Here is a 22,168-nt window from a genome sequence, read left to right on the forward strand (position 1 = left end):
ATTTGCAACATGTATAAAAATAACAGAATAATAATGATTGTCCAATTCAACATGCTAACATTGGCATTTCTTCACAGGTGCAGCTTTCCCTGGGGGATTTCGTAGCAGCCAGGAGATCTCTGAAGAAAGCGCTCTTGCTGGGTTCCCAACAGCCACTGGACAGACAGGCTGTGAAGAAAGCATTCAAATATGGTAAGAGGTTTATTTTCCCTCATTCAATCTTATTTTTCTCTCAAATTTAAAAAAGCTTTTGTCCCACTATATATCTGACTTGACAGCGGTTTTGTTTTTATTTCATAGCTGACCAAGGCAGCAAATTAGAAGAAGAGTTTGGTGAGGATCAGGGTAAAAGACTCAGTCCTCATCAGGCTATTGGGCTGGCAGAGCAGCTTGGGGACCTTTACTGTAAGGTTGGCTGCTACAGCAAAGCTCTGGATGCATACCAAGCTCAGGTAAAAATAACACTTTTGCAGCATATATTAACTACATTAAAACTCCTCTTCAATCTTAAAGGTTGTTTTTTAGAACTAATTCCATTGGGCTTTGCTCTCTATGAAGCTAAGGGCTGCTGAGGCAGCAGGAAAGCCTGCCCGGGAGCTGGCTGTTATCCATGTGTCCTTGGCTGCCACCTACACAGACCTGAGACAGCACAGCAAGGCCGTGGAGCACTACAGACAGGAGCTGGCTCTACGGCAGGGCAGCTCTACTGAGGTACACATCCACAACCTCTTCCCTCACCACTCAGCAGCACCTACAACCCAAGACTCTGGGCTTCATACCATTTACAACAATCAGCTTACACTTCACAAAAGAAAAATAAACATCTCAGTACGCTATGAAAACCAGTAAGCACGCATGACAAATTTAAACTTTTCACTCAAAGTAAAGATTCAGTTAATACTTTGAGACTCTTATTTTATTCTCAGATGAAGTTAATGGGGCTTTCACAAGGTTTAACTGGTCAAAAGTTACATAATGTGTACCTGAAAAGAAAACAAAGTATGGATTTGGTCAAAAATGTGTTGCGTGACTAGCGATTTCTCTCAGCTGCTTATGAGACATACAATAAAATGTAATTTTTTAGTTTTTTAAACTTTCAAATATCTCAGTAATAATAATAAATCTTGTGTGTGGTTTAATAACGTATTTGTTTTTATCAGGAGTGTAGCACTTGGCTAAACATTGCAGCAGCTCAAGAGGAGAGCCACTGTGCCTTTGAGGAAATTAACAGCAGCTACAGCACAGCATTATGTCATGCTCGGACATCTGGGCAGGCCAGGCTCCAGGTGAGAGGAAACATGTAAGGAGGGGGATAAACATACTTTAAAAAATGATGCAGTATATAAATTCTAATTTTCCTTTGACAGAAACGTGTGCTGAGGCTCTGGCTGGCGACCCAAAAGCGATGTGGGTCGCCAGATGCTGACGACACTGAGGCGAGGCTGCAGGAGCTTTGTGCTGCTGAAGGCTGGAGTCCAGATGACAGCGATGGTGAGGAAGATGAACAGGAGGAGATGGACAATAGTGAACCTCTGGATGATAGTGATGTTGTTCTCTCAGACTCAGGTACACTGTTGTATATTCATTTTTAAAAACATCAATTGTGATGTGGAAGTGGGTACATTTTTCTTAGATGGTCTTTTATTTTGTTTTCAGATGATGATTTGGAGGGTTATGACAAGATGGTATCAGGGAGGAGAAAGGCAGGAAGGGTAAGTTATGCACCAGTTTGCATGTGTAAAAAAAAGTCAAATATTCAATGTCTCTCACCCGTTATTGAATATTTTTTTCTTCTCTAGTGGAACAAAAGGAATGAGAAGGGTGAGACATCTCTGCACAGAGCATGTATAGATGGAAATCTGAAGCAGGTCCAGTACCTGGTAGAACAGGTAAGGGGGAAAACCACACCTAGGAAAGTAGTCCCGCTCTGCACAGTTCGTGCTTGTTTATGTCTGAATGCAGAGAGAAGCTGCCCATTCATGCTAATGGTACACAGATTTGTCCATATAAAGATGGTGAGATAGGACATAAGGTGGCTTACTTTCAAGTCTAGTTCCATTTCATTTATTTTTGAGTCATGTATAGTCAGAATTATTGTCATGTTCACAAGAATGTTTGCACCTGACATCTTTTAGAAATAGAGCAGGAAAGTTTTTTTTACTCTAATTGTGTATGTCTTTCGGTGCCAGTGTTAAAAGTGTAAATTAGACCAATTAGTGTAAATTAGATGCTGTTTGTAATGAGGCTGATCTGTGTTGAAAGGGGCTGGTTTTCCCTAAATAATTATATAGACTCATTTAAGTTTATCAGCAGATACACTCTGGTGTTTTCACAGTGCATTTCTGCTATTTGGCAGCCCTGCCAGCTTTACGCCTTGAGACATTAATGCGAATACCTCAACAGCATGATATTATTTATCTCTGTCTGTCAGTTCATATTGCTTTTTGATATTGTAGGACAGAGAGTGCGCATTAGAGCATAAATATCCCAGCTTTAAACACCACTGTGAATTGGGCTACAGTTTCCTCTGCAGCCCATTTAGAGTGGCATATATCACTTTGAATAGTCTCTGTGGATTTAATGGTGTCTTTAGAAGTGATTTGTTAAAGTTTAATGAATGGAAACGCTGGAAATCTTTTTGTGAATCATGCCTTTATCATTGATGCACTTTTCCCCTTTGTTGTGCCCAAAAATGCAAATAAGGTCAAATGGGAAGAAAATGACAAAGATAAGCAGATGAGTCAACTCACTGAACTGTTCAAATGTTTTCTCAGTGCTCAGCAGCAGACTCCTATTCACATAACTTCTTGCTTTTCAAATATTTACCCCCTGCTCAGGCAGCCTTACCTTGAATCATTCGTAGGGAGATATTAAGGTCCACTTAAGAAGCTGAGAGAGTCGAATGAAAGGCTGTAAACAAACGCTTATTCAAACAACCTGAAAGTTTTTTCCTGCTTCTGCCTATGTCAGGGTCACCCAGTGAATCCAAGAGATTACTGCGGCTGGACTCCCCTTCATGAGGCCAGCAACCACGGTCACTATGGTAAAAGATTTTGAGTTGTTTTAAAGTTGTTTTATGTAAATATAAAGAAATGAAACATTTTCCACTCATACCTGTCTTTCTTTGATGCAGACATCGTGGCCGTGCTGTTGGAGCGAGGTGCAAACATCAATGATCCTGGTGGTCCTTTATGCGAGGGGGTAACTCCTCTCCACGATGCCCTTGCTTGTGGTAATTTACAAGTGGCAAGGCTCTTGATTGAAAAAGGGGCTTCTGTCATTCTGCGCAACTCCAAGGTAAGGAAAGATCTATTATGTTAAAAGAATAACATTCTCTTGAGAGGGGACATGGAGGATGTTTTGTTGGGACATTTTTTGTTTTTCATCTTGACTTTCTTTGTGTCATTGATACACGAAAAATAGCAATGTTCCCAAAATTTCATTAGCCTTTACTCACTTTCCTGTTCACATAAGCACCTCAAAGCAGGAAGTGGTCCCTGTTGGATGGGAATGGAGGGTCTCAGGAAGCAGGACTTAAAAGATGACATGAAAATGGCAGAGAATGTGTCTGGCAATAAAGTATCACTTACCGCCTTTGTATTACTGCTACGTGTGATCAGAAGTTTTACATAGGTTGTTCGCAGTCACGTGATCCCAATCATGTGCAAATGCTTCTTGCTGGGCAGGGCGTGGGAGGTAGCCTTTAGGAATGAATAGGAACGGAGGAGAGTTAGTACTTTATAGCGCTCAATGGATCTCTATGCTGTAACATTCATCAGAAAATTTCTGCATATACAGAATATGATCCCCACACTTTATTAAAAAAAGTGATTTTTAGCACAGTTTAACCAATTTACCTGGCGTGGAGGTGATCAACATCACAAATGACCCAGTCCTGCAGGCCTCCTGGTATCTAACTTTGTTTTTTCAGATGAAAAGAGGTAAGAGTCTTGAGGAGTATTGTACTGAGCTTAAAGGCCAGCTGAGACTCTTTAACATGTAAAAAATTAACTAAATAAAGTATCAATGGAATGAATTTGTGGAGTAAGCATGAACGAGCTTGTTCTATGAAACAGCTCCTAATGTGAACCACTGAAGCTAGCTCCGATTTGAGTGCCAGTTTTCTTTCCTTCATTCTTTGTCGTTATTTAATTCCCATTTAAAACACTAAACTGATACTATAACCCATGGTCATTAGCTTTGATAAATTCCCGGAAGAATGAGGTTGCGGCCGAAATGAGTTTTCTCCCAAAGGTGTCTGGACTCAGCTGTAGAGATTGGGTGTGGAGTTCAGATATGTGGAGAACAAGGAGTAGAGCCACTGCTCCTGCGGTTCGGGCATCTGATCAGAATGCCTCATGGGCGTCTCCCTTTGAGGGTCTTCCGGGACCATCCGGCAGGGAGGAGACCTCAGGGTGGACTCAGAATCTGCTGGAGGGATTATATTTTCTGTCTGGTCTGGGAACACTTCGGGATCCCCCAGGATGAGTTAGAAAGTGTTGCTGGGGAAGGGGGATGTCTGGGTTGACTTGCTCAGCCTGCTACTGTGACCCGGCTCCCGTTAAACAGAATAAGATGGATGGATGGATGCCAAACTGCTAGCTCTACTGAGTTGAGCCAAATGATCTTGATCTAAAAAGACGGGTTTCCCATCACAACGTGCAAGAATGGACAAACATCAGCTGAGAAAACACAAGCAAGATCAGAGTTCAGTCTGCTAAACCATGACAAAACTACTGAACCAAACCGAACTGCTTTGTGAAACTGGACCATACATGAGTGTTTTGTGACACCGCTCGTCCACGCTTTAGATGGAGGCTTTTAATCTGTGCCTGCTGCTGTTTCTTCATGAAGGCTTTTTTTATTTTTTTATTTTTTTGCCTGAATATTGAACTACTTTCTGGACACAAAAGCAGCTCAATGTTTTTATTTTTGCACCGTGAATGCTTGGCAGATTGTAAACAGCACAAAACATGACCTTTTTGTAGCATTACCAGCTGTTAATTTTAAGATTATCTAAGCCTTTTATTGCCATTGGAATACATGAGAAAAATCTTATCAAAACAAAAGATGGTGCACAAACCATAAATATTATCACAACATAAATACACCAAAAAAAGAAGACCTAAAGTTAAAGTTCAAAATCTTTTTCTAAAAGCGCATTTCACACTGATTTCCTCTGTTTTACTTGAATCCGGTCTTGATTTTGGGCACATGTATTTAATAAAGGATATTTTCCAATCACAAACATTATTTTTAAATTATAAGAGCAGAAGTGATCCTGCAACATTTTGATAGTCTGATTAACTAAAAGTTTTTTTCTGTTTTTATTTAATCCATGTCATGCTTTCAGGGTGATACAGCCATGGACACCCTTCATCAGTGGATGAGGACGTACAGGAGGGAGCTGGACCAGGACACCAAGCAGGAGTGCATCGCCACAGAGAGACTGCTGAGGAAGGCGCTCACAGGGGGAGGTGAGGTCTTTTCATCTTTGTGCCATTTAGCCTTGCCTTTTCATTTATTTTTGCTTTATTCAAATATCCCCTCACACGGTTTTATCTTCGTCTTGCACAGTGCCTGCTGCTGCAGCCCCCGCCAAGCCTTTTGATGCCCTGCAGGACAGCCAGCTGTTTGATGCCGAGAACTCAGAACCGCTGTCGTCCTCTGGAGGGGGCTGTTCCCTCAGCCAAGACTGGCCTCGCACAAACAAGAAATCAGAGGTTAAAGACAAACCTGCCAGCCCAAAACGGTGGCAGAGCAACGGTTCATCACAGCGGCACAGAGCCAGGGGAACAGAGTCTGCCCTCCTTTATGGGGTAAAGCCTGGAAATGCTTACTCATATGACAATAATATTGCTTCATCCAACAGTATTTCTTTTAAAAAATGCTTTAAGATCATGCAAACTGTGCTGTCTTTGACTGGTAGTCTTCAAAGGTTGCCAGATTTTGTGATACTTTGATTCTTTTCAGGACTATGTGGTTTAAAATATTAAAATCTCCTTTGTTTTATGATTGATAGCATCAGAAAGTGCTGGAACTTAAAAAATTAAAGATTATCATTCATATTTTGCACCCAAAACTCCTCTGGAGAAAGAGAATACCAGTTGACATCCCATAATGATAAGAAGTTGTTACAAACCGAAAGCAGAGCAGTGACGCTGTCTAAAATGTACAAGTACACTGGCAATGTTGCAAAAGTGTGCTCACAAGTTTTTGTGTTTAAAAACAAGAAATGACCAAACATTGGCTACTTGGGACTTAAATTTTGGTTGCCATGATATTGATATTTTTCTCATATCACATCAAAGATTAAGATTCCTGTATTGTAACAGCCCTATTTCTCTCATATTTTCTCAGAATGATAGCAGTTCATCAGACAACTCTGACTCTGAGCACCCGGTCAGTCCTCTTCGTCCGGTACGCCCCAGACAAAATTTCCCAGCTGCCTTGAGTCAAAAGGAATTCCCCCCTAACAGCGAAGCCCACTCAGTCCCAAGTTCAAGCCAGGACATGAGCATCAGGGAGGCCACTGCATCATCCGTCTTTGAACGAGAAGAGTACCACAGCGCCATCCGAGGGTTGGGCAGCGCAAAATCTCGTCTCCAGGGTCTGACACAGCCTCAGTTCTCCAGCACACCAGCTGCTTCCTCGAGTAATAAATCAGCTCTGGTTCCCGAGGAGGAGTATGTGGCAGACGACTGGTTGGAGGATGATATGGAGGAGTTCCAGCCAAAGAAGAAGAGGAGGCTTCGGGTGGAGCAGAACGGGACCAGAGGGGAGGATGTAGCCTCGTCTTCAGGAGCAAGAAGCCAAAACAGGCACTTTAACTCTGACACAGCCTCCAGAGGTAGTACTTATTATTTTTAGTCCATTTTACACCACCTTTTTTGCTTTTGTTTAATGCCTTTTCTTTTTTTCACAGGCCCTGCAGTTCCTCCCTCCTCCAGCAGAGGTCTCTCTCTGAAAAAGAACGGCTCTGTAAAGCCTCACCAGGTGAAAATGACTCAGATGCCAGGGATGGTGAGGTTGGGCAGACGAGAGGTCAGCAGACCTCACAGCCCCGTGGTTACTGATGATGATGACATAAGAACTGAGACTCCTCCGCCTCCACAAATACACATCCAGGTGAGGGAAAATCCCTCCTATACTCTGAGGGGTTACAGAAGGACACATCTAAAAATACATACAACAGGATTATTTCCCTTTGAAAAGACTTATTTCAAGTTCCAGATAGTCAAATTAACATTCACTGAGAGACTGCACATCATTTATTCAGGACTTCATGCGTCAAGATGACTATTCATATCACTACATCATTAGGAGCCATAACTGGAACATCATTTGTCAGGAATCTGTCTTGTTTCTTGATTAACTTTTAACAGTGATGAAGCAGCATGTCCTCCTCCACGTTCTCCCTGAATATTTCCTGCCCTTCTTCAGCTGTATTGTCAAAAAATAAAGGCAAAAACTCCCAAAAATAATCCTTTGAAAAATAATTCTCTCTGCTCCTTGTAGAGCTACAAGCAGTGGAAATATTGGCAGCTATTTTTAATGAAGTTTTAGTTCAGATTGAAATACCTTCTAGTTTTAGTCACATTTTAGTAACTTTCCGTGAAAGTTATATTCTACAGGTGCATCTCAATAAAGTAGAATAATGAGGTAAAGTTAATTTATTTCATAGTTCAATTTAAAAAGGGAATTTCATATTCTATATAGATGCATTACACACAGAGGGAATTATTTAAAGTCTTTGTTTCTTTTAATATAATTATTATGGCTTACAGCTCATAAAAACCAATAGTTCATTATCTCATAAAATTAGACCATTGTAAAAAAGATCAGTATTGTAAATTAATTGTGTCACAGACTTATCAGCTGTCTAACTCTAAAAACCTGCAATGGTTTCCTGCGCCTTTAGGTGGTCTCTTAGGTGGCTTTTTCCACTTCATTGCATGTCATGGCTCTACTTGGTTTAACTTGGCATGGCAGCCCGGTACGGCAAGGCAAGAGATTTGCTGTTCCACCACAACCGAGGCTTTGGGTGCAATGTCATCTGCTGCTGTAGGTCCACTATGTTTTCTGAAAACCAAAGTCAATGCAGCTGTTAACTAGGAGATTTTAGAAAACGTCATGCTTCCATCTGCTGACTAGCTTTATGGAAATGCTGATTTCATTTTCTAGCAGGACTTAATCCTGCCCACACTACCAAAAGCTGGTTAAAAGACCATGATATGCCTTTGCTCCATTGGCCAGCAAACTCACTGGACCTGAACCCCATAGAGAATTCCTGGGGTATTGTGATGACGGAGATGCGAGACGCCAGACCTAAAATCATAAATGAGCTGAGGGCTGCTATCAGAGCAACCTGGGCTACATAACACCCCAGCAGTACCCCAGGCTGATTTTTCCCCATTTTTTATCATCAAAGATCTATTTTTAGCAAGTCATCGTCTCATTTTCCTCAATGAAAAGATAATAGATAGTGTGTGACAAGATTTTCATAGAGTGCTTTTATGATTATTATTATAGCAATGCATGCACAGTGTAGTAAAATAAAGATGTGGTAGACTACTGAAATATAAAGTTTGTTTTGAAAAGCATTAAAATGTACAGTTTGAGTCAGAGTTAGACAAGGTGCTTTGCAATTATGACTTTCAGCTGTATAAAGGACATAGTTTCCACTCATGTATTTTTTTTTCAATCATAAAATAAAAAGTATAAAATCTCATCTCGTCTAGTGAGATAAGAGTCTTGTTACACCCCTAGTAGATAACAAACATTTGTAGTTCTGGTTCGACAGAATTAACACTGGCTACAAGAGACTTGACATAGATGTTTCTTTTTCTTTGCAGTTAGACCTGTAAAGAGTTCTTTTAATGTCAAATCTGTGCAGTTTTTCTTTAAAGAAGCTAATCATTGTAGTCTAATGTACCTTTTTATGTTTCCTATTTATTTCAGCCTCCAGCACATACTCTGACTGCTCCTGTCCCCATGGCACTGCCTCCACCAATCAGAATGAGAGTCAGAGTACAGGAAGATGTTTTCCTCATCCCAGTTCCTCAGAGGTTTGTGTAAAATATAGTGGTATTGAAAATGATATTTTCAGCAGTGATTTCAGAAGACAAAAAAATAAACAGATTCAAAACAAAAATAACAGAGAGAAAAGATCCAGAAAAAAATGTTAAATGACAAATAAACAATTCTTGTCCAAAACATTTTTTATGCAGAGGTCCATCCTGATGTTTTTGTTGCATTCTCATTCTTCTCATTGTCCTCCAGTGAGGCAGACTCCTGCACTGTGGCGTGGCTGTGTGATCAGGCTGCTCAGCGATACTATCAGAAGTGCGGGCTCCTGCCTCGCCTCTCTCTGCAGAAAGAAGGAGCTCTGCTCTCCCCACAGGACCTGCTGCTGGCTGTTCTCCACACCAATGAAGAGGTGGAGACACTTTTAGAAAAAGGAATCCCTTACAAACTGCTGTATTATTTGATAAAGTCAGGACACTGATGTTTTTTTAATGTAGGTTCTGGCTGAAGTTTGCTCCTGGGACCTCCCTCCTCTCCCTGAGCGCTACAAGAAGGCCTGTCAGAGCCTGGCAGTGGGTGAGCAAAACAGCAACATTGATAACACTTTTTAAAAACACATTCTGCTGCATGAGTTGTCTTTGTCTCCCTGCAGAGGAGAACAAACGTGTCACCCGGCTTTGTGAGGTGCAGGACGGGTCCACTTCAGTGTCTGTCTGCGGCCTCAGCTTGGTGCCATCTTCCCTCAATCCGCTCCTCCGTGCGCTCAAACTGCAGGCCAGTCTCACTGAGCTGCGCATTTCAGGCAACCGTCTGCACGACAGCCTTTTCCCTGAGCTGGTGGCCACAACCATTACCATGCCTCGGCTTCGGCTGCTGGATATTTCTGCCAGCCAGATTACGGGGGAGGGGCTGGAGAGGGCGGTAAACAGTTTGAAGGGACACAGTCATCCTGCATTCCCGGTAATAAGCTCAACTGGTCAAGTTTGTTTATTGTTTTTTCTTATTCAGTATACGTGGACAGACAGGATAATTTGGTCAGATAAATGTGTGTTTGGATCCAAACTTAATGTAATTAATGAGCTATGTCTTGGTAAATAACATCTCAACCACTGTATTGTAGTCAGCAGAGGTTCAAACGCTTTATGGCCAAAACAGATGGTACTAAAAAAGGGCTCTAAAGAAACAGCGTGCTGTGGACTTTGGTGAATGCAGTAGAAATGCTTATGCAGGACAGCAGTTAAACCCTTTGTCCCTCTGGAGGAGGCCTATAGACAGACTACAGGTATACTGGTGTGACATATAATCTGGATTTTATGGTGCATTTGCAGCCTGAGCAATATGTACAAATCATGAATTAGCAGGCTTTGGTGTAATTAGGAAAACCCACATGTAAGGACATTGTAACAATGATTTACTATAAGATATCTGCATAAGAAGGCAGCTTACAGTTCATATAGGTAAAACATTTTTAACTTGAACAACATATTTGTTTGATTTGTCTGTTTGGTTTTAAATATTGACTGAAATTTTTGCGCTTGCCAATACTGATGATTAAATTTTTGAGCTGCCAATACTGATGCCAATAATCATTCATCTTCCCATTTTTTTCCTCTTAACATCTGCATTATAATGTTATTTCAGCAAAATATTCAAGAAAATTGGTTTCTTTTTCTGGCTTACATACCAGAGTGAAGCTTCTGTGTAACTTATTATTCACTGCTGATCTTTATGGGACTATTATTGTTGCAAACTATTTACTAATGCATCCAAAGATCTGTACACAACTCTGCAAATGCTTACAAAGATTTGCAAATATGTGCACAAACCCACAAATGCGTGCACAGATCTGCAGATGTGTAAAAGTTTGCACATCTGTAAAAAGATTGATCTTAATTGCCAACATCACACAGCTCATACAGCGTTGTATTGGTGATTTCTGTTTGAAAAAAAAATGTCAAAATATTTTCTCGGAACAAAGACTCTCTTGCAGTTGTTTGCAGCTGTATGTGGATACATTTAGACATTTGTTTTCCAAATGTAAGCTTGCACTGTAGAATTTTAAAGATTATATCTCAACACCTCCAAAGATAAAGCTCAGACTGTGACTAAACAAAAGGTGGTTTTGAAAACATTTTTTACTGCTGCTGTTTGGGTAAACCTTGGTGTCCTTTACTAGTGCAGGACTGCAGTTTATTAAAGGCAGTCAAATTATATATTTATAACGCAGTTGAAGTGTTGTCACCTCTTGTAACATCTTTGTTACATCTCTGTTAGTGTGACTTGCCACTGAAACAAAAAATCCCCCCTGTTTGTTCTTGTTAATCTGTCTAAACCATAGTGTGAAGATAAAAACTTCTCATCTCAAGCAGCATGTACGTTTTCTCTGTCTGTTGTGAGAATCTGAAGAATCGAAAGGGATATGTTAAAACACCAGTACAGGGAATCATGTTTCATCCTGTCTGTTTTTTCCTGTTCTGCAGTGTCTGGAGGAGCTGGACCTCAGTATGAACCCGCTGGGTGACGGTATCTCTGAGTCCTTGTCCTGTCTGCTGTCCTGCTGTCCCCTGTTAGCCAAACTGTCTCTGCAGGCCTGTGGCTTCACCGCACGCTTCCTGCAGCAGCATCGACTGCTGCTTGCAAGCGCGCTAACAGGTAACATGAGCCTTAAGAACAAAAGCAAAAACTGAAATATCACAGCAATATTAGTATTCATTAGTATTGTGTATGGTGTGTTGTGTTGAGATTATTGGAGCACACCACACAGTATGATCAAAACTGCTCAGTGCCTGATTTTCTATCTTCATTTGTGGGTCTTTACCTTTGGCGCTGTCTGAGCCGTTGGAACAGGCTTTCATCAGGGATATCTCTGTACTTTGCTCTGTTCAGCTTTCCTTCAACACTGACCAGTCTCCCAGTCCCTGCTGCTGAACATCACCCCCACAACTTGATGCTGCCACCACCATGCTTCACTGTTGGGATGGTATTTAGCGTGTAATAAGCAGACATAACATTTAGAATTGAGGCCAAACAGTTCAATCTTTGATTCTTAGGACAGAGAACCTTGCTTCTCATAGTCTGAGAGTCCTTCAGGTGCCTTTTTGAAAACTCAAAGCAGGCATTTGTGTGTTTTGCACTGAGGAGAGATCTCCGTCTTTCCACTCTGCCCCAGAGCCCAAATCGGTTGAGGACTGCAGTGATGTTTGTCCTCCTGGAACATTGTCCCATCTACACACAGGATCTCACAGGTTGCCTCTCTTAGTGAGGCTGTTCTCCCCTGATTGCTGAGTTTGACTTCTCTTGGAAGAGTCCTGGTTGTGCCAAACTTCTTCAGTTTGAGACTTGTGGAGGCAGTGCTCTAGGGAGTCTGAAGATTTTTTGAGTGCACTGTAGTTTTTTGTTTGTTCTTTTTTACAATTGGATATTAGTGGAAGGTAACACATGCTGGCATATTTTTTGTGAGCTAAGTCAATTTGTAAATGTTTTAATAATACAAAAAACCTGTAGGAATAGATCGAAAATGTGACACACATGGTCCTTTGAACATTTTGTGGTCTTAAGGAGTAATGAGGAAGGTTTTTTTTTACTCGGGGGTATTAAAGGAGGGAAGGATAGATACACAGTCTAGCATACAGCCTTTTTATTTGAAATGATTTTGGAGGTTTTAAAACACAAACTTGTAAAGCATATCCTCTGTTCTTCAGGAACAGGCCACCTGAAATCAGTGAGTCTATCCCACAATGCACTTGGCTCCACTGGCTTTGAGTTGGTATTAAAGACTCTGCCTCTGAACTGTCTCACACACTTGGAGCTGTCTGCGGTTCGCAGGGGTCCTGCTGATGTCCCGGCTCTGGAACACCTCTCAAAAATCCTCTCACAGGTAAACACACCAATTATATTTACATATAGAGTTTAAATACAAACTGTCATGTGTGTTTTATGATTGACCAGGTTCAAGTGTGACTTTTTGAACAAACATTTCTTGTTCATGGCAGGACGAGTGTTCACTGACACACCTGAGTCTAGCAGCAAATGGGCTGACTGACAGCAGCGTAGGGTTTTTGGCCAGGTATGTTTGAATTTACTGTTGGTTAACCTTTCTGAGGATGTGCATAGTTCATTAATGCAGGAGGTAATCTGTCATTTTTTACATGCCTCACTGTATTATTTTCTTCTTCCAGGTGTTTGTCTTCATGTCCGTCTCTGGTGAGTCTGAACTTGTCAGGAAATCCATCCATAACATCAGCGGGACTTCAGAACATCCTGAACGCTCTCAAAGAGGGTCGGCGACCATTGAGCCTCCTAAACCTTCAAGGTATGTATGTGTTTGTAAAGACAAAGAGAGGAGAACATGGAGTATTTCCAAAGAACCACCAAACTTTTTCTTGAGGCCTAAATACCCTCATTAAAAAATTTACTGAAATATCTTATAGCTCATTTGCTTGCCTCTGCTTTGGTTTTACCATGACAAATATTTTAAAAACCTTTTTATGGTACCTGGAGAGAAATAAGAGACTGCACTGCACTGATAAATGTAGTGTATTACAACTACCTGACCTTGTTGCAAACACATGTTCACTATGAATCATTTACAAGTGCTATTTCTATGTGGCTTTCACTTTGACTATAGTCAAAGGCTTATGTGAAAGCTTGTCCTGCACTGGAGCAGGCAGAGAATTATATTTTCAAATTAAATCACTACAAAAAGCAAACTTTAAATTCGAGCCTTCCTCATGTGAAAACAAGCAAAAACTGAATTTGTGTATGTTACTTTGATCTCAGGCTGTCAGGTGTCCGGCCCCTGGGACAGTGAAGGTCTGGATGGTTTGTCTGAACTGGTGCAGGATCTGCAGCTTTGCTCTCAGGCTCTCAATAAACTGGACCGTCACGCTTTAAAGCAGAGCTGGGACAACAGCCGGCTTCATTATGGACGCTTCGTTGACCGAAACAGCAAGTTCCTGCTCTCTGCTGTAACATCTGTATGAAATCAAACCAACTTGAAGATGCATGACACTGAATTATGAGCCGTGTGAAATCAGCAGCTTATTTTTTTAATAAAAATTAGTTTTTTTATTAAAGGGATACAGATCTTTAGGGTTTGTGAACAGTGAAAACTTAAGGCTGTGTACCGAATCTTCAAAAGAAATTAACTGCATTAAAGAAGAGTAACAGCACCCACAGACACTCAATAGCTTCTACATCTCATGTCTTATGTATGCTTTATTTATGTTTACCTGTGAACGTATTTACAGTTTGTGAGCAATATGTCTGTCTTATGATGCAACCTGATTTCCTAACCTGCAAATTGTATCATTTGTTTTAGAAAATAATTAAAGTAACTGTAGATTCTTTAGTCTTGCTTTTTACTTTTCAAACATTTACATCTTGCAAACATCTTTGTGAGCTTGGACATTGTTTTTGCCAGTATTACTCTGAATGGAAATGGCACCACTTTCACTTTATGGTTTGTTAAAACTAGAGATGTACCAATACCATTTTTCCTTCCCGCTACAGATTCAGATACCAAGGTGTTGGGTATCAGCCGATACCAAGTACCAATCTGATACCATTGTGAACTCTCTGGACTGACTGTGTGGACCAACAAATTATTTTAGACCTATATTTGACTCAGAATATGGCTCAACAAATGAATTGTTCATATACATCATCTCGGTGACCCTAAAGTTGTTTTCTGCTGATTACTGTGTTATTTTATTATTGAGTTTTACTTCTAAATATTGAAATAACAATTATTCAGGGGGCTGCATCACAGGCTCTCTATTTCTCTCCATTATGCTCTATTCGGGCAGCATAACATGATTATGGGACATCCTGCCATTGGCTGACAGAACCCCTCAAAGAATAAAGTTCCCAAAAGTCACATGAGCTCCAGGCTCGTTGAAAATGCTGCCCACAGATTCAAAGCCATTAATGGTGTCAATGGGAAGGCACAACAGCTAGCTTCAAGATAAAAAACAAGTAAGAGGCAAGGATTTATGGTTCAAAAGGTTTATTTAAACTTTTGATTAACTGTGTCACATCTTGTCGTGTACGACAACTTTGGTCTGAAAGGCATTTTAATGATCAAATTCAGAGAAAACTTGTCACAAGGCCACCATTTTTTGCTTCTGCAGAGGGTCCTTTGGGTCCTCTTTTCTGCTCTAAACACGGTAGCTTGTGCATGCAGTGTTTTCTGACAGTGAAGAAGAATTGATTTCCAGTTTATAGCATGAACATGTAGCATGGCTAAATGAAGCAAACTATAAAGCTAAACCAAACAGTATCGGATCGGTGCAAAAACTTGTGCGCTCACACATATCTGCATCTTGAGCAGTATCGGACATATTTATGATGCTGGTGTCTGAATCGGAACAACTCCTCATATCTTTTTTGGTTTATGAAGAGCTTTAGACCACAAAGGTGGATAAAGTCTTTATATTTGAGGATTCAGTCACCAAAACTGGAGTCAGATTATGTCCCACAAGAAAAACTCATAACATTTTCAATGCAAATATTTATTGAGGACTGCTCTCGTACAGAAATTGACTTTAAGTTTATAAAGGAACCAAAGAAAGTGAATGCTATGAAAGTAAAAATAAAGCTTAACTGTAAAAATGAAATGAAACAGCTTAATTATCAAGCATGTAGACACTGTTAGGCATATTCATTCACTTCAGTCAGTGCTTTCTCCTCTGTCTGATAGAAGTGCAAGCTCAGCAGCTCCTTTGGCCTGAAGAGAGAACAGAGAAACATAAAAGAAGAATTAAAATGAAGAATTGATCCAGTCAACTGTATTTAAACTTAGCCAATGTGTTATGCTCATTGGTGTATTACTTAAAGCAGTTTTATACTCTACTTCATGCTCATCTGAAATACTTTATACAGGACATGTATGAGGTAAAAATGTGTTTTTCAAAGTAGGGTCCCCAGGGTGTGTGAAAATAAGAAGAGGCAGCATGGAACAAAAATAACTTACAGTTATTTGTTGCAAAAATGTTTTCATATATGTAAATGGTAAATGGACTGGAGGTTGAATAGCACTTTACTTCTTGCCTGGACCTTTTGCTTTTTTGCTTAAGAGATGACAAACTATCTAAATATTGGTCAACGGGGCAGCTGGACTTGATTGAATCAAGTCAGTCAAGTCCAGTTTCCCCCTTGACCAAGATTTGGATCACAATGACCTGGATGAGTGACTCTACCACTGTTCCACAGCCACCCCATTACAGTATAATGAAGAACAAGGTGCAATAATTCATAAAAAGAAGGCTGTTTTTTATATTTGTCATTGCAATTTTCAAGAGGGGGTTGCTCACCAGAGGCAGCTTCTATAAAGGGTCCTTGGTCTGGCAAAGTCTGAGCTAGAACCCCTGCGCTTACAGCTCTCTTAAACTTGGTAAAATAAAATACTGACATCATTGTATAACTAAGGGATTCAGACTACATTTTCCAGTGCAGCTAAGTTAAAAGATCCAATTTACTTCTGCACAGTTGCTTCACTATGAATAATTCATATAGATACATATATTTAAGCTGCTGAAAAGGTTTTAAACAACAGACTGGCTGTTTGACTCACTTGCAGGCTCCAGTGTTGACACAGATGGTCCTCACATCGTCGGTGGTGGTGAGCTCCTCGATCAGCTCTCCCAGGTGTTTCTTCACAAAACGGCGGCACAGAGATCTTAAGAGGCCAATCTCATCGCAGCAGGTCAGCAGCTTTGATTTCAAGACCTGTGAGCATTAAAGAAAGCGTCATTGCTCCTTCTGTAATTCAGAAACTACACCCTGCTTTCATGATGCTGTCAGTCTTACAGTCATATGTTTCATTTACCTCTGCAGTGCCGTTCTGCCCAACCACTTTCTTCACCTTCTTCAGGGCCCACTTGCACGCCCAGCAAACACCTGGGATCTGCACATCAACATAACAGCAACAGGAATTAATATAAATCAATACACTTTATTCCTGGGGGGGTCTACTGTGGCAACGAATGTGGGTGGAACTTCCAGTACAGTAATATTGTAGCTAAAACGCCATTCAAGGGTTTACTAAAAGGATTAGGAGTCAACAGCAGTTTTCAAAAACACTTCATGTCATTTTTAAACTATTTCAAAGCCTGACCTGTTTAGTTTCTTCATCCTGTGTTGCTGTTCATTATGTTGTCTATTTAACTGTTTTTTAAAACTATCTCACAGTGAATGAGCATAAATCTGAGAAACCTCAGAAAAGAAGGATTCATGTTTTTAAAATGCCTTTAAAATTTTTGTACCTGTCTGCATTAAGTTTGTGTCACATCTGAAATAAAGAGGAAGTGGTCTGTAACGTTGGCCCGTCCTAGACATTGTTGCATGAGTGTGAATGATGTCATATAGGTAGGGGTGTAAAGTAACTAATTACATTTACTCAGTTTACTGAAAATGAGTAGCTTTTTTGTGCACTTGCACTTTTTTGAGTACTTTTCAAAATCACTGTTTTTACTTAAGTACATTTTGAGGGCAGTATTGTACTTCACTACATTTTAAAAAGCAACAAGTACTGAGTAAAAAAAAAACAACTTAAAGCCAAAACAAGGAGGTTGTAACTTTCTGCCAACAAGAAAAGGGCCAAAGGTTTGACTTTCACAGCACATGATGATCAGTAGTGAGAGAATAATTCCACGTCATCCAAAGACAGCTGTTGCATTTGACTTAAGGTTAAGCCTCATCTTATAACAAACAACCTGGTTATAGATTCATATTCTCATGTAGAAATTTCACACTAAAAAAAGGTCATATTTTACTGTGTACCCTCCTTAGGTATCAAAAGTAGTTACTTAGCACTCAGTATTTTAAGTAAATTTTAAATGATTTACTTTTACTTGAATAGATTTATAGATTGCTACTTTCTCTTCTACTTAAGTAAATTTGGTCGAAAGTAACTTTACTTTTACTTGAGAATAGTCTAGTACTTTTTACACCTCTGCATATAGAAGTATGTGAACCACTCGGCCTTTTTGTACTAAATGTCTTTACTTTTGAGACTTCTTATGCATTTTCTTCTGTATTTTGCATGAGTGTTATTTTGAATAAAGAACCTTCGTTAAGTCTCCCACAGAGCCGTCCAGGTCCACTGGCTCCTGGTCATCAATTCTGACCTCTACACTTGCACCATGGCCCATCCAGACTATAGAAATAATAACAGTGATTTTTAAAAGATGTATCACACTGAGACAAACAACAAAGAAGTTTTTAAACAACAGAAAATACGTGAACACACCTGAACATGTCACCAGGAGGCACACCAGGAGGACTGAAGATGACACCATTGCTGCAGCGATCTCTGAGTTTTTGTGTTTGGGTTTGGTGAAAACCCACCTTTTATAACCAGCAGAGTTGGGGGCCTTTGCAGCAGTGCTCCTTAGAAACCCCCCCAGTCAGCAACTCTGACCACAACTTTCATATGATGACAGAAACTGAAACATTCTTGTGGTATGGTGTGGCTTATCTACACCAACCTCTCACTTTGTCACATATTCCAGTTAGTGCTTTTACACTCAATGAGACACAGTCATAGCCAAAACTTGACTATCTGAATGCTTTCTTCAAGTCTGGAAATAAGACATTTAAATCAGTCCATGCCTCAATTAATATAGTGCCCATAAAAAGGATGTTTTACCCTTTCAATGATTTAAAAAAATCAATCATGGTCAATATAACTAGGTTTTTTGACTAAAAAATGAAATAAAACCTCCTTAATGTCAAAGTGGAAACAGATATCTACAAAGTAATTTCAATTAAATAAAATATGTATGGTAAAACAAGTGATTGCACACATTTTCATCCCCTTCAAGTCAGTATTTAGTAGATGCACCTTTAGCTGCAATTACAATGTGGATAAGTCTCAATCAGGATTGCACATCTGGATACTGTAATTTCACTCCATTCTTCACTTCATCTTTTTAAAGTCCAGTCACAAATTCTCTATTGGATTGAGGTCTGGGCTTTGACTTGGCCACTCAAGAACATTCCCCTTGTTGTCTTTAAACCATTTCTGTGTAGCTTTCACTGTATGCTTCAGGTCATTGTCTTGCTTGAATTAAATCTTCTCCCAAGTCGTAGCTCTCTTGCAGACCAGGTAAGATTGCCCTCCAGGATTTTCTGATATTTTGCCTGGTTTGTTTTACTGTACATCACAGTGGCGATGGTGTGTTTGTGGTGATGTGCAGTGTTGTCTGGTAAACATGGCGCCTTGTCTGATGGACAAAAAGCACCATTTTGATTTCAACAGACCAAAGAACCTTCTTCCACTTGACCATAGAGTCTCCCACATGCTTTTGGCAAACTCTAGTTGAGATTTTATCTGAGTTTTCTTCAACAGTGGCTTCTCTTTGCCACATTTCTGTAAAGCTTTGACTGGTGAAGAACCCTGGCAACAGCTGTATGCAGGGTCCCTTTCATCTCACCTGCTGAAGCTTGGAACTCCGTCAGAGTAGTAATAGGTGTCTTGGTAACCTCTCTCACTAGTCTCCTTCTTTGCGTGGTCACTTGGTTTGTCAGGACGACCTGATCTAAGCAGATTTACACATGTGCCATATTCCTTCCATTTTTTGATGATGGATCTGACTGAGCTCTGGGGGATGTTCAGTGCCTTGGAAATTCTTTTGTATACATCTTCTGACTTTTACTTTTTTATAACCTTTTCTCTTTGTTGCGTAATTGTAGCCAGGAATTCTGATTAACCAGTGACTGGGCCTTCAGGATACAGGTGTCTTTATACTACAGTTGCTTGAGTCAGAGTCACTGCACTCAGGTGATCCCCATTTCACTGTGAGACTACTAGCACGAATTGGCTGGACCTCTGTTGAATTAGGTCAGTCAGAACGTGAATGTTTATGCAGTCACTTACTTCACACTGCATATTTTGATTTATTTGAAATCCCTTTGCAGAAATCTGTTTTCACTTTGACTTTAAAGAGGGTGTATTTGGTACTTTTTTTGGGGTCATTAAAGTCAAATTTTATTGACTATGATCGATATACTAAAAAATTTTTAAAAAACAGACACAGATAAGACACTCATTTTATTGAAAGGAACTTTGCAGTTTAACATTTTTAGTTACATTTAAAGAGAGAAGCATATTTAATTTTAACTTGCAAGATGGTAATCTGACTAAATTTTTGAAATAAGAGCTTACGTTTTCTGGACAATCCACGTAAAGCTTCTGTAAGAAATTAATGCCTTATGTCTCCACAGCCTTGGACTCAATTATTGGCTTTTACTTTTTTGCCAACATATGTTAAACTGATGTTCAGTAACAACAAATCGCTACCTGATCATTTTAATAGTCATAAATCTCACTCATTGGGAGTCTTTGCTGTTTTGGCAGTGCGTGGTTATATGCCCCATCTGACACCCACACCCAGCTTCAGTCATTCAAAAGTACCAATGTAGAAATAATCAGACTATTTGTAGACATTCTCATTTGCTTTTATAAATCAAAAAAGGAAAAAAAGTTAGCAATTTCAGTCTGTTTCATGACCAGCTCAACCCTTTACAGGAGCTTTAATATGTACATTTTAACAGTTGATATCAGTTCACACATTCAAAAACTGCCTGGAGTTATTATGATCACTCCACATTACAACACAAGCATTTACAAAAAATGTTCTTAAAAACAAAAAAAACACAATGAGGGCACAGGAAGAGCTGACGCACATCTGGTAACTTTCAGTCAGAGCTACTCATAGGCAGGTGTGGGCTTCGTTTGCACAGCCTCAGCTTAACACACATTGACCTCGGTGACCCACGGTGAGCTATTGCATCAATCAGTTTGTCTTTGTACTTCCTGGTGATCATCTTGCAGGCAGATCTGATGAGTTGAATCTTCAAGCCATTGCAGGCCTTGCTCAGCAGTTGCCCAATTTTTTCCTTGAAGTGACGACAGAGAAAATTCAGCAATAGCACTCACAATGGTAACCATTGTTCATGCATTTCCTGCAATTTATGGTCATATTCAATGTCTTAAAATAAAAACAAAAACATTCAAAAAGCAGCCTTACTTCCTCTTTACATTTCTTTTTTACAACACTGATTCCAAGAAAGTTAGGACAGTGCATGGATTGTAAAACAGATAAACTAATGTATGTAGCATTAGAGTTAGAGTTATTAGAGTTTTTGGAAACATATTTGTCCATTTTGAACTTTTACCATTAAATAATACACAACATCACAATCTTTTGATTATTTTGGGTTGTATTTAAAGAACCCTGTTTCATTCTTCTAACACTGGCAGCTTTACTGACTAGTTTGCAGGAAAAAAAATAATTTGTTTATTTTGTATTAACTAATGTAGGAAGATTTATTTTGTATTTATACCTTTGCGTGATCTCCACCCAGCAGCTTCTTTACCTTTGACACAATGGCCTTACAGGCCCAACATGAACCTGGAAACGCCCCCAGCTGCAATACACAGATAAAATGCAATTAGCCTCATCAAAAATAAGAAAATGTTTAAAATGGAAAATTTTATCTCTGATGAGTCAGTCTTATATGCTAATTGCATGTTTTAAAAAGGGGAGTGTTAAACCCTGACACTAATTAGGTTGCATGTGTCACATTTTCATACCTCCTCTGCGCAGTGGTCTTTTTTCTTTCTGTGGTCTAAATGTGGTTTAAAACCCTCCTTCTCATCAGTTAGGACCTCCAGGGACTCCCACGACTTCACGGCACCTTAAAGAACAAAATGTCTCTGAAAATACTAATATTACAATCAAAATTTGAGTATAAAATACTGCTTTCTTACCTGAGAACAGTAGGAGAACAGTGATGGTGATGAGAAAGGTCATGGTGGTTCTTGTGGAGCTTTGTTCTCCTTTTACGACTTTTATACCTCGGATTTCTTCTCTTACACGTCTCAGCACCTAACTTGCTAAAGTAAAGGGGCACTGACAAAAGCCAAACACTGCATTTTTTTTCTACTGAATTTGCAGAAAAATAGTGAAGCCACAAGTGGCAACAAGGCGCCGTCACACAAAGAAGGGGTTTGGTGTTGTGGCACAGCTGCAAAATGGACAGCCACAGTTATGTCTATCAGACAATGAACTGTTTAACAGATACGAACTGCCATGTCTTTTACATACAACATGAAGAGAGAGCGGTGTAAATGTAT

General features: G+C 39.9%; 3 protein-coding genes across 3 annotated transcripts in view; 1 reads left to right on the forward strand and 2 right to left on the reverse strand.

Annotated features, from left to right (window-relative positions):
- tonsl (tonsoku-like, DNA repair protein) overlaps nucleotides 1–14,377 on the forward strand; it is a 16,083-nt gene extending 1,706 nt beyond the window's left edge. Inside the window, exons 7-28 of the mRNA XM_041811835.1 lie at nucleotides 78–192; nucleotides 301–452; nucleotides 559–711; nucleotides 1,161–1,286; nucleotides 1,368–1,566; nucleotides 1,657–1,712; nucleotides 1,800–1,889; nucleotides 2,971–3,043; nucleotides 3,134–3,297; nucleotides 5,354–5,477; nucleotides 5,578–5,819; nucleotides 6,361–6,850; nucleotides 6,926–7,128; nucleotides 8,962–9,068; nucleotides 9,283–9,439; nucleotides 9,525–9,603; nucleotides 9,680–9,987; nucleotides 11,508–11,679; nucleotides 12,729–12,904; nucleotides 13,020–13,093; nucleotides 13,206–13,339; nucleotides 13,807–14,377. Coding sequence (XP_041667769.1) covers nucleotides 78–192; nucleotides 301–452; nucleotides 559–711; nucleotides 1,161–1,286; nucleotides 1,368–1,566; nucleotides 1,657–1,712; nucleotides 1,800–1,889; nucleotides 2,971–3,043; nucleotides 3,134–3,297; nucleotides 5,354–5,477; nucleotides 5,578–5,819; nucleotides 6,361–6,850; nucleotides 6,926–7,128; nucleotides 8,962–9,068; nucleotides 9,283–9,439; nucleotides 9,525–9,603; nucleotides 9,680–9,987; nucleotides 11,508–11,679; nucleotides 12,729–12,904; nucleotides 13,020–13,093; nucleotides 13,206–13,339; nucleotides 13,807–14,009 — 3,597 coding nt within the window. The 3' untranslated portion in view covers nucleotides 14,010–14,377. The remainder of the gene's footprint in view (nucleotides 1–77; nucleotides 193–300; nucleotides 453–558; nucleotides 712–1,160; nucleotides 1,287–1,367; nucleotides 1,567–1,656; nucleotides 1,713–1,799; nucleotides 1,890–2,970; nucleotides 3,044–3,133; nucleotides 3,298–5,353; nucleotides 5,478–5,577; nucleotides 5,820–6,360; nucleotides 6,851–6,925; nucleotides 7,129–8,961; nucleotides 9,069–9,282; nucleotides 9,440–9,524; nucleotides 9,604–9,679; nucleotides 9,988–11,507; nucleotides 11,680–12,728; nucleotides 12,905–13,019; nucleotides 13,094–13,205; nucleotides 13,340–13,806) is intronic.
- Nucleotides 14,378–15,060: 683 nt separating this feature from the next.
- Nucleotides 15,061–18,393, reverse strand: nkl.4 (NK-lysin tandem duplicate 4). Its single transcript, XM_041813136.1, has 5 exons — nucleotides 18,278–18,393; nucleotides 18,096–18,184; nucleotides 16,856–16,933; nucleotides 16,601–16,755; nucleotides 15,061–15,754 (listed from the first exon to the last, which is right to left on the reverse strand). The coding sequence occupies exons 1-5, from the start codon at nucleotides 18,324–18,326 to the stop codon at nucleotides 15,679–15,681; spliced, it is 447 nt and encodes a 148-aa protein (XP_041669070.1). The 5' UTR covers nucleotides 18,327–18,393; the 3' UTR covers nucleotides 15,061–15,678.
- Nucleotides 18,394–20,727: 2,334 nt separating this feature from the next.
- On the reverse strand, nucleotides 20,728–21,845 carry LOC121526575 (antimicrobial peptide NK-lysin). The gene is made up of 4 exons (XM_041813222.1): nucleotides 21,803–21,845; nucleotides 21,626–21,729; nucleotides 21,376–21,468; nucleotides 20,728–20,928 (listed from the first exon to the last, which is right to left on the reverse strand). Exons 1-4 carry the CDS (start codon nucleotides 21,843–21,845, stop codon nucleotides 20,728–20,730), a joined length of 441 nt encoding a protein of 146 aa, XP_041669156.1.
- Nucleotides 21,846–22,168: the final 323 nt, after the last annotated feature.

This window comes from Cheilinus undulatus, linkage group 18, assembly GCF_018320785.1.
Source record: "Cheilinus undulatus linkage group 18, ASM1832078v1, whole genome shotgun sequence".
In the NCBI taxonomy this organism is placed as follows: Eukaryota; Metazoa; Chordata; class Actinopteri; order Labriformes; family Labridae; genus Cheilinus; species Cheilinus undulatus.